General features: G+C 44.2%; 1 protein-coding gene across 2 annotated transcripts; it reads right to left on the bottom strand.

Annotated features, from left to right (window-relative positions):
• Window positions 1-43: 43 nt before the first annotated feature.
• On the bottom strand, window positions 44-11,669 carry LOC126991966 (cullin-5-like; the record flags this gene model as incomplete). 2 transcript variants are annotated; one of them, XM_050850628.1, is given in 6 exon segments in its annotated part: window positions 44-926; window positions 1,551-1,675; window positions 4,612-4,749; window positions 5,769-5,855; window positions 9,187-9,485; window positions 11,576-11,669. In XM_050850628.1, coding segments are annotated over 6 exon segments (945 nt in total), but the record flags the coding sequence as incomplete, so codon positions are not given.
• Window positions 11,670-11,684: the final 15 nt, after the last annotated feature.

The raw sequence follows: 11,684 nt of genomic DNA on the forward strand, positions 1-11,684 counted from the left end.
ATCCTCTCCAGTTTTCTAACGTGTTTCTTAAGCGATGGCGACCAAGCCACTGATGCATATACTAGTCTAGGGCGTATCAAGGTCACAATTAATTTCCTTACCATGTCCTCATCAAGGTATGTGAACACTGCTCTGATGTTCCTCAGCAGGTTGTGTCTCAGCTGATATTTTATTCACAAGTCTTTCTGGAGACAAGTTTTCTGTGATCATCACTCCAAGGTCCTTTCTTCTGTCTTCTTGTCTAACTTATCCTTACCCAACTTATAATGTCCCTCTACTCTCCTTCCACTCTTTCCAAATCCAATAACACTGCACTTTTTGGTGTTAGAATCCATTTCCCACTTCCTGCTCCACTCCCACACTGTGTCCAGGTCTCTCTGGAGCAGCAAGCAGTCCTCCTCTTTTTCCACTCTTCTCATTATCTTAGCGTCATCGGCAAACAGACTCATATAGCTATCCACTCCTTCTATCATATCATTAACATATGCTGCAAACATAATTGGGGCCAACACAGAGCCTTGCATATAGTGAGTGTGTGTGTGTGTGTGTGTGTGTGTGTGTGTGTGTGCACCATTCCATTAAACTGATTTTGACTTTTCTACTCATAAACAAGAAAGAATAATATTGGTACACAGCCAGTTAGACATTTAAACATGAACTATTAGCAGCAAGTACAAGGGAAAAAAGAAAAAAAAGACATTTTCAACATTCGCAGGTCTGTTATCTAACCCTGGCAGATGTTAAGGCACAACTGTATGTGAATGTGGATGTGTGGTTGCCAAGCGCACTCACCCGCCACACTGGACTTCGTGGTGGTGCGGATGGTCTCCTTGAACTGCTGGTTGAGGTCCTCCGACACCTTGATATCCTGGAACATGCGCGCCAGCTTGTTAACGTAGTCTGCCGGCATGCCCACCTCTCGTAGCCTGAGGGAAGGAGGGAGAAGGAAGGAATGAGAAGGAGGGATGATGGAAGGTAGGAAGGAAGGGACGATAAGGGAGGGAAAGAACAATTAGCAAAGGGGTGACAGAGAGGAGGGAAGGGAGGAATGGAGAGATTAAAGAATACAGGAAGGGAATGAGAAAGTAATGGAACAGAGTAGGAGTAAATAGAGAAGAAAATAGAGAGGGAAAGAGAGAAAGAAGAAAGGGAATGGAAGGATAAGTGAGGAGGAACAGAAACGGGCAGAGAGAAAGAATGAAGGAATGGGAGAGAAGAGAGGAAGGGAGAGTGAGTGAGGGTAAGAGGAAAGATGGATGAAAGAATGAAGGGAATGGATGAGTGAGGGGATAATGGATGAAAGAATGAAGGGAATGGATGAGTGAGGGGATAATGGATGAAAGAATGAAGGGAATGGATGAGTGAGGGGATAATGGATGAAAGAATGAAGAGAGAGGAAGACAAGAAGGAGAAGGAGCCGGTGATTAGAACCTTAACATCACCTAGTACTTTTCCATATTTCATTTTCCTTCTCTGTCAATTCTATAACGGCTACCACTACCACTACTACTGCTACTACTACTACTACTACTACTGTCACCACTACGTACCACTCCACCATGTTCTCCTCCTTCTCCGAGTCGGCCGAGGTGTCGAGAATGAGGCGCCGGGTGAGGTGGGCCTTGTGGTACCTCATGAAGACATCCTTGTTGCTGACGTACTTGAGGACCAACAGCTGTGAGGGAGAGGAGCGGGGGAATGAGGAGGATGATGTGCTGATAAGTCGACAGTATTTAGGACTTATTTATAGTCTTCCAAACATGTCGAGGCCGGTCTGTCGTAGGCTCCCGCGGGTCCTTTCCTCCCCTCTGCTCTGCCAAACAGTCCCAACCAATGGTGCCAGATTGTCGTACTCAGCCGATTATATTTCCCGACTTCCTACCTCTAAACTGTTTTCTGGGCTCCAATAACGAAACTCATTTATAGTTATTGTTAAAAGTTAGATCCTGATGTTTCTTGGCAATAGTTAGGCATCAGAAACCGGTAAATACTGTGCTCTGAGTACGACAATCTGTCAACAGTGGTCCCAACACCTATCTCTTCCTCTCATATGTAAGCTACAGGCAACATATGAGAGGAAAAAATAGGTGTTGGGACTGTGTGGCAGAGCAGAGGGGAGAAATGAACCCGCAGGAACCAACATGCAAACGGACTCGACAATTTGGTTTCACTATAGCAGCAAGGGGCAAAAAGATCTACAGAAAAGCCCGCCAAACACTCCTCCGACAAGAGAATGAGAGGTCAAAAGAGGTCAATTCCAGGTGGAGATTGCTGTACTTATGTCATTAGCCTCCTTTTGCTATTTATTACTACTGAAGATGTCCCCCTTTCTCCCTCACCCCTCTAATGACTGCACTCTCTCGCACTTCTCCCATCTCTAACCTACCCTTTACAGGTAACTCTCGGTTTATGTGAGTTTGGTTTACGCATTTTTTAAATAACGCGGGGTCCAAAATCCAAATAAATGTTTAATTTACACATTTTTTTCACTTATACGTGATATTTTATGGAGTGGCCACCAGATGTCTCACACAACTGGACTCACACGGCGTCGTGGCCACACAGCTGAGCTCAGTTCTTCCCACGCACCACTTGAACAACAATACAGTACCCACGCTGCCACGCTACTCCAAAATAGGGATGGGCAGGTACCGGTACTAATGGTACCAGCTATACGGTACAGTATCGGTACCAGACTGCTCGGTACCGGTACCAATACCAGCTAGTCGCTCATGGTGTCCCTCATTTCTTCCTCACACGAGTGAGGCTGAGACTGAGTGCCTAAGTGGATATCTCGGTGATATGGATACTCTCTCTCTCTCTCTCTCTCTCTCTCTCTCTCTCTCTCCACTGAATGAAGTGAATATTTATTTTTCGATACAAACCTACCTCTTGTTTGATTTACATTGTTTGTGATTTACACGATTTCTTCAAGGACACAATACTCGCTTAAATCGAGTTACCTGTACGTCTTCTTCTTCCTCTCGTTTAATATCCCTATTTTCCCATCTATGGCTGGACAGGCTGAGTCCTATCTTAACCCAGTAGCAGCAGGGATCATGTTTCTTAACCCTTTCATTGCTAAACGCTTGCAGCAGGTGTTAGGCGTATTTGCTGGTGGTGCTAAACGCTCGCCGCGACCTCCACCCACACTCAAATCTCCATTGCCAATTGAGTGGGTTCTTCACTAAATTTGATGGAAAATCATATCAGCCCAGCACGGCAAATGTATGGACAAGTAACTGGTGGATGTTCTTGCCCAATATAGTGGCATTTTTGCATAGCTTCACCTATCACCTGACTGATTCTTTGACCAAATAGTTGTAAATATTGCAGTTGGCAATACTCCCTTGCCAGAACCTGAAGAAAAGATGTCCGCAGTTCCCTCAATATGGCTGATCATCCCGCACGCACCGACGTAAGTGTTAACATTCAACACTCCCTGAACGTGCATGTATGTTCGCAAGAGAGGCATACATAACTGATTCCTATAGATCTGGGCCTCCTCTTTCCAATGGTGTTTTTGGTTTTTAGCTGTGATGAATAGTTTTTGAGATACAGAGGTTAAAAGAGACCCCCCATTGGGCTGCCTGACTGTGCCTGAGGGGATAGCCACGTCCGCACCAAGCGCAAGGAAAGGGTTAATGGTCCCTCTAAGCAAGAAAAATTGAGAAAAAATCACCCCTCACACAAACCATTTCATAATATATATCAAAGCATTTATGATCAGATTATGTATCATCTTTTTTGGGGGGGTTATATTGTGGCACAAATTTGGCCCATCGCTGCTACATGGTAAAGCCACAAATTTGGCCCGTCACTGCTACACGATAAAACCACAAATTTGGTCAGTCGCTGCTACACGGTAAAGCCACAAATTTGGCCCGTCACTGCTACTCGGTAAAGCCACAAATTTGGCCCGTCACTGCTACACGGTAAAGCCACAAATTTGGCCCGTCACTGCTACACGGTAAAGCCACAAATTTGGCCCGTCACTGCTACACGGTAAAGCCGCAAATTTGGCCCGTCACTGCTACATGATAAAACCACAAATTTGGCCAGTCGCTGCTACTCGGTAAAGCCACAAATTTGGCCCGTCGCTGCTACCAGGTTAAACATATCAGGCTTCCATTACAACTATTTCCCAAGGCCACAGAGAAGACTGACCAGGTTTTCGTGGGCGTTTTTCCCATTCATGTTGCAGAAGTCATGTAAAACTATCGCTGGGATCACACAATAATCCACAGAAACCCCAGCAACTTCTACACGAGGCTTTTTGAATGGGGAACTGAGCTTATCCTTCTTCAATCTTTCTCTCTATCTCTATTCCACTTTTCCCTTTCATTCTATTCCCTTCAGTCCCTTTTACGTCCCTCTTCCACCGCTCCCTGAACCCCACTTGCTCTTACTCCTCTCCCATCTGTTTTCAATCTATTCCCTTCCATCATGTTTCTTTCTATTCCTCTTCTCTCACTCTTCCTTTCTCCCACTCCTACCCCACTTTCTCCCATCCCCTCCCACCCTCTCTTGCCCTTTTCCATGCTATCTATCTCTCTTCTTCTACCCTGGTCTGTCTCTTTCTAATGCTCCCTCACGCCCAAGTCTACTAACCACGTCCTTCAGTTTGCTCTCTATCTCGTCGGCAGTGAGTTTCTTGCTGAGCGGCGTCTTGCGTAGCAGCATATCACAGTAGTTGGCCAGCAGCTCGGGGCACTTCGACTCAGGCTGCGTCTTGTTCCCGATGCCCTTCTGCAACATGGGAAAAGGGAAATGACAGGAGGGATGAAGTAAGGACAGTGATGGAGCAGGACTAGATGTGATAGGAATGGAGTGTTACATCTCTGGAATTAATAGCAAAAGAATATCACAACACCTCCACAACAAACACTACAGGAGTAACACAATGCCTCTGGAACACAATAACAGTTAACCCTGAAAGCGCAGGTGTCGACAATAGTTGACAGCTGGTGCCTGGGCTCAAACCGCAGGTGTCGACAATAGTCGACAAGGCATTATTTGACTTAGCACACTGTCAAATTGATTTTGTTTATGCTGAAGTAGGGTAAGCATGTCGTTTTCTTTCAAACAATACCCATCCATGCTCCCTTGAGTAATTAGTGGTTAGTGTATGACTTGTGTTAGCTTTGAGAAGATGTCCGCTAGACATCCCACCTCTTCTCACCTTCCAGTGAATTTCATCCCTTTGACCTCAATACCCATGAAGGGCATCAGGAAGGCCTAGAAGTTAAGTTATTTTGGGGTGTGGTTCACATAAACTGTATAAAAGTTATGCTTCTTATTACTATATCATAGAAGGGAAGTACACTTGGGGTGGAAAACTGTCTATAAAAATGTGTTTTCAGTGATCCTACTTCAATATTCCGTACACGTTCTACCAAAGGTCATATAGTCTTCAACTTAACGTCAATAAACAGTTAAGGGTTTGTACTTTACAATGGTACTTCATTGAGTTATGTGAGGTAAGTAGAAGTGAAGGTATGAAAGGTTGAAGTGAGGCATGTTTTTGCCTGAATATGCCTGCGTGGGACGACAGGCACGGCAAAACAAGCCTGCGCTTTAAGGGTTAAGAAGTATCACAACACCTCCAAAACAAACACTTCTGGAGTAACACAATGCCTCTGGAACAAATAGTAAAGGAATTTCAGAACACCTCTGGAACAAAATCTGAACTTCTTTGGGAGCAAGCACATTCCGTCATATTTGCAGAAGCAGTATATAAAAGTCTAAATTTTTTTGTGTGGACTTACCATATTTAACCCCTTCACTACGGCCGGGCCCAAACAGCGCCCTGCGCCGTATCCGGGATCGCCGCACGCGCCAAATTTCAAATGTCGCTATTGAATATAACAAGTTTTCAGCCATAAACTCAACATAATCATCATGTATTATATATGAAAACATGCAAAATTAAATGGTGCACATAAAGAAACTCACTACGGCTGGGCAAAAACAGCGCCCCACGCCGTATCCAGGATCGCTGCACGCGCCAAATTTCAAACGTCGCTATTGAATATAACAAGTTTTCAGCCACAAACTCAACATAATCATCATGTATTATATATGAAAACATGCAGAATTAAATATTGCACATAAAGAAACTCACTACGGCCAGGCCAAATCAGTGCCCCGCGCCGTATCCGGGATCATAGCGCGCACCAAATTTCAAATGTTGCTATTGAATACAAGTTTTCAGCCATAAACTCAACATAATCATCATGTATTATATATGAAAACATGCAGAATTGAATGGCGCACATAAATAAACATAAATTAAGTGATAATTTTGAAATGTAAGCATAAATATAGATAAAATAACTCGTATATTGGCTAAAGCGAGCCAGGACGCAGTATGCACATCCTCGGATACGGTACGGGGCACGCAAGGATGCAGTATACACGTCTTCGTGTTGGAGGGGTTAACGGCTTGTAAGACGCACTTTTTTTTTCAAAAAAAAAAAAAAAAATGTCCCTGAAATCACCCTGCGTCTTATAAGGTCAAGGCTCAACTTTGGGTTACTGGCTAGTAAAGTTTTAGTGCTGAAATGGCACTTAAATTAAACCACAAACCTCTCTGCAAACGTAAACAAGATGGCGATCACTTCTACACCAAAAACAGCAATAAAATATTTCAACTAAAAATACCGATTACCACTGATGAGGTTTCAGGCCCCACTCCACTGTCAGCGCAGCGCTCCGCAGGGCCATCAGCAATAATGATGCTAGCCTCAATAATAATCCACGATATGCACTCATTCACAACGTCGCAGTGAATGAGTCTTAATTGCTTTCATGAATAACCTACTCATTTCCTTTTAATAAACATGGCATCATTATAGTCACTTGGCCATGTTTTGGTTCGTGTTAATCACAATATCTTTCCTTTTTATAGTATCACAAATATCCATTGTTTAATTTTCCATTTATCTGATATTATCTTTATATTATCACAATTCAATGGCCAACAATTTTTTCCAACTCACTGAACATTTGTCACACACAATTTATCTTCGAGTCTCAAACACCAATCAATAGCCATGGTCAGTTATGTTACGAATTCTCTCAATTTCAGTTTGAAGAACTACACAACGCTGGTCATTCGCTGAGTGGTTGATTTCAGGCTTCTTGTACCTCACACAATTTATGCATTTCCTCTCAGCCATGGCGCAATCTTTTGATTTATGATCACCAGCGCACTTGTAACATTCTGGGGCTTCTCCTTATGATATAGAGAATAAATAATATTTATTTCCACACTTTCAAATGTTTTAAAAATGTACTAAAATATTACAACAACTAGAATTACGATGTAGAATCATAATACACACACACACACACACACACACACACACACACACACACAAAATATATATATATATATATATATATACATATATATATATATATATATATATATATATATATATATATATATATATATATATATATATATATATATATATATATATTTATACCTGTTACCCCTCTAATAATGTCGCTGTCTACACCATGTTTGTTTACGTCTCAAAGCAGTACAATTCAATCTTTAAGAAGGACCAGTTCTGGTAGGTCCCAGCAAATATTAAGGGCTTTATTGGGATTTAATAAGGATCTGAAAACACATGAAACTTTAAAAATGACCTGATGCTGGGGAGGGCTACAAATGTCAGCCAAAAAATCTCCACCTGACACTTGTAGTAGTTATATTTTTTCAAATGCCTGCCCAAATTATGGGGTGCGTCTTATAAGCCCGTGCGTCTTATAAGCCGTCAAATAAAGTAGGTTTGCATCCTTTACCCTGACAAAAGTAGCAAGGTTAGTGTGACGAGAGGAGGGACAATGTGATGCTCGATGGTCAGACGCTGGGCATGACAAGGAAGGGACAGAAAAAGATGAAAGCAATAGGTAGAAATAGAGATAGAGAGCAAACTGAAGGAGGTGATTAGCAGGCTAGGGTGTGAAAAAGCATTGGGAAGTGATTGATGAAGGTAGGAAAGAGATGGATAGGATGGAAGAGGGTAAGAGAGGTGTGGTGTGGTGTGGCTGGGTGTGGTGTGGCTGGGTGTGGTGTGGCTGGGTGTGGTGTGGCTGGGTGTGGTGTGTGGTGTGGAGAGGATAGCAGCAAGGAAGATCATTTAGAAATAACAGTAGTAGAGCAAGGCAGCAAGATGGAGAGAGTGTATGATGGACAGTAAAGACATTCTGCCCTCAGTAAGAAAATTGGGCAGGGGTGGCAGCTCATCTAGCTACCTGCCGAGGCCATTCCTACACCCCAGAAGCTGAGGACACAGCCTGTAACTATTATGGTGCACGGGTTGGAATCAGCAAGACCAAGCAGCCGTATAATATCAGGCTTCGATAAAAATGACGCCAGACTCCGGCAAATGGGAAAAGGAGATGTAGAGTTGAGAGACAATGGATGAGAAAAAGTTGGAAAGTTTCGTTAAGTCGGCGCAACATCTGTGGTCATATGCCAGAGAGAGACAGAAGGGGAAGGAATTATAGGAATGGATGAGAAAATGGAGACAAAAAATACAACACTGAAAACACAAATAAAGGTTATGAAATTATTATTAACAACACTACTCAATCTATCTCTATAAATTTCTGGGCCCCGGTCCCCTCGCTGAAATTTCTCCGAAGCTCTTCCCTCTCTGAACATTCAATCCCTCGCCTCCCAGCTTTCTCCAGTACAGTGACACCTCAGTTTACAAGTGTTTTGATTTATGAGCAAAAACAATTCACTAAAGTTACCTTGGTTTATGAGCGGTGATTTAGTATGAGCATCCTGCTTGTACAAGTTGAAGATGTCAGCATGGGTTCCCTTTGTTTGCCAGAAGATGAGAGCGCTCAGAGCAGAAAACAATGGGAATGGGGTCTCAGTCCACATTGTACACTCACAGAGGTGCTTGTGTCAACTTACATTTGTGCTCTAGTGTGCAATCTTTGTGTTTTCAGCATTACAGTGTGCTTTCATTTTGGTTTACAAGATTTTTGGTTTGTGAGTGAAATTCCAGAATAAATTAAGCTTGTAAACCAAGGTGTGACTGTACTTGTTCTCTCTGTTAATCCACTTTACTGATGGCCTCCTGACACCACTCCCTCAATCTGGCTCTCATACAAACTCCTCGAACTATCACCATCACCACCACTGACACCATTACATACCGTTTTGCTAGGCAGTTCCAGCTTGAAGACTTGTGTGTCGTTCACCACCTGTTTGTAAGCCTTGTCTCGGGCCGTGAGGAAGTGCGGGTCTTCGTCAAACGCCTCGCTCACAAGGCGACTGAACCGCTGGAAGAGGTCGAGCAGCTTCTCTACGTACTGCTCCGAGTCCTGCGTTATGGTGTCGGCGGCGGCCACCATGTCTGCTAGCCCTGCCGACACGATGTGCTCCTCCATCGCGTCGAGCATAGGCTGGATGCCGTCCGGTACACGATTCATCAGTTTAAACATCAGCTTGAGCTCTGAAAGGGATGTCATGGGGTCCTTAGATAAGTTGAATTCTTATTATTCTACTTATAGGGATTGTTTGCTGATGGTGTCAAACTACGATGTTAACTCCACTCTTTTCAACTCCTTTTTTTCTTCTTTTATTTATAGGGGAAGGGTTTAGCAAGGCTTTTTCTCATTATTATTTTATTTTATGCCTTTGAGCTGCTTCCTTTGCTAAAAAAATCTCCTACAACCTATATAAACCATCTCAGAAGACCTTTGCATCCCTGTCAAACCATTATTAGACTTCTGGAGGACGAATGTAGTGTGAACGGACCACCAAAAAGCTCCCCAGACCACAAATATTATGTAAAACATCTCAGAAAACCTATGCATCCCTGTCAAACCATTAGCCTATTAGACTTCTGGAGACAAATGTGACATGAATGACCCACCACAACTGATCTCCTGACATCCAGCAACACTCAGTACGGCTTTCAGTGGCTCAGTTATGACACGCTCGTCCTTTCAGAAGTCTTAATAGTTAACAGGAATGCGAGGGTTTTCTGAGACACTTTACATTATATCTGTGGTCTGAGGAGTATACAACTGGTTTGAGTTCTGCCGTGGACATGGATATACTGGATTTTATCAAGTGTTAAGTATATTTGAGGGGCATAATATCTGCTTCTTTTCACATGTACACAAGATTTGCCGAATTAACTGTCATCTTAAGCTCTGACGGCACTACATGAGGACTTTATTAGTTAGGTCGGTTACGTGTGGTGTGGTGTGGCTGGGTGTGGTGTGTGGTGTGGTGTGGTGTGGCTGGGTGTGGTGTGGTGTGGTGTGTGGTGTGGTGTGGCTGGGTGTGGTGTGGTGTGGCTGGGTGTGGTGTGTGGTGTGGTGTGGCTGGGTGAGGTGTGTGGTGTGGTGTGGTTGGGTCAGGTGTGGTGTGTGGTGTGGTGTGGCTGGGTGTGGTGTGTGGTGTGGTGTGGCTGGGTGTGGTGTGTGGTGTGGTGTGGCTGGGTGTGGTGTGTGGTGTGGTGTGGCTGGGTGTGGTGTGTGGTGTGGTGTGGCTGGCTGGGTGTGGTGTGGTTGGGTGTGGTGTGGTTGGGTGTGGTGTGTGGTGTGGTGTGGCTGGGTGTGGTGTGTGGTGTGGTGTGGCTGGGTGTGATGTGTGGTGTGGCTGGGTGTGGTGTGTGGTGTGGTGTGGCTGGGTGTGGTGTGTGGTGTGGTGTGGCTGGGTGTGGTGTGTGGTGTGGTGTGGTGTGGCTGGGTGAGGTGTGTGGTGTGGTGTGGCTGGGTGTGGTGTGGCTGGGTGTGGTGTGTGGTGTGGTGTGGTGTGTGGTGTGGTGTGGTGTGGTGTGGCTGGGTGTGGTGTGAGGAGTCAAAATTTTCCATATCCTAACCTAACCTAACCTAACTTAATCTAACATGACCTAACATGACCTAACCTAGCCTAGCCTAATCTAACCTAACCTGACCTAACCTAACCTAACTTGACTTAACCTAACAATCTAAGATGACCTAACCTAACCTGACCTGACCTAACCTAACTTAATCTAACATGACCTAACCTAACCTAGCCTAACCTGACCAAACCTAACCTGACCTGACCAAACCTAGCTTGACCTAACCTAGCCTAACCTGACCTAACCTAACCTGACCTAACCTAACCTAACCTGACCTAACGTAACCTAACTTAATCTAACATGACCTAACCTAGCCTAGCCTAGCCTAACCTAGCATGACCTAACCTAGCCTAACGTAACCTAACCTAACCTAGTTTGACATAACCTAGCCTAACCTGGCCTAACCTAACCTACCTTAACCTAACCTAGCCTAACCTGACCTAACCTTACCTAACTTGACCTAACCTAACCTGACCTAACCTAACTTAATCTAACATGACCTAACCTAGCCTAGCCTAACCTAATCTAGCTTGACCTAACCTAGCCTAACCTGACCTAACCTAACTTGACCTAACCTAACCTGACCTAACCTAACCTAGCCTAACTTGACCTAACCTAACCTAACCGAACCTTTTTCTTCTCACAACCCTGAGTGAGTGTTTCCCTGTTGAGTGTGTCTCTGTTTCCGTCTCCCTTCAAGTACTCACTATCGGTCTCGTTGTTCTTGATCATCTGTGGACACTCGGCCAGGATGGTGTCCCTGAAGGTGGTGACCAGGACCTCCACGCAGCACTCGTTCAACTGCAGGAAAGAAGA

This window comes from Eriocheir sinensis, unplaced genomic scaffold (assembly GCF_024679095.1).
Source record: "Eriocheir sinensis breed Jianghai 21 unplaced genomic scaffold, ASM2467909v1 Scaffold375, whole genome shotgun sequence".
Lineage (NCBI taxonomy): Eukaryota > Metazoa > Arthropoda > Malacostraca > Decapoda > Varunidae > Eriocheir > Eriocheir sinensis.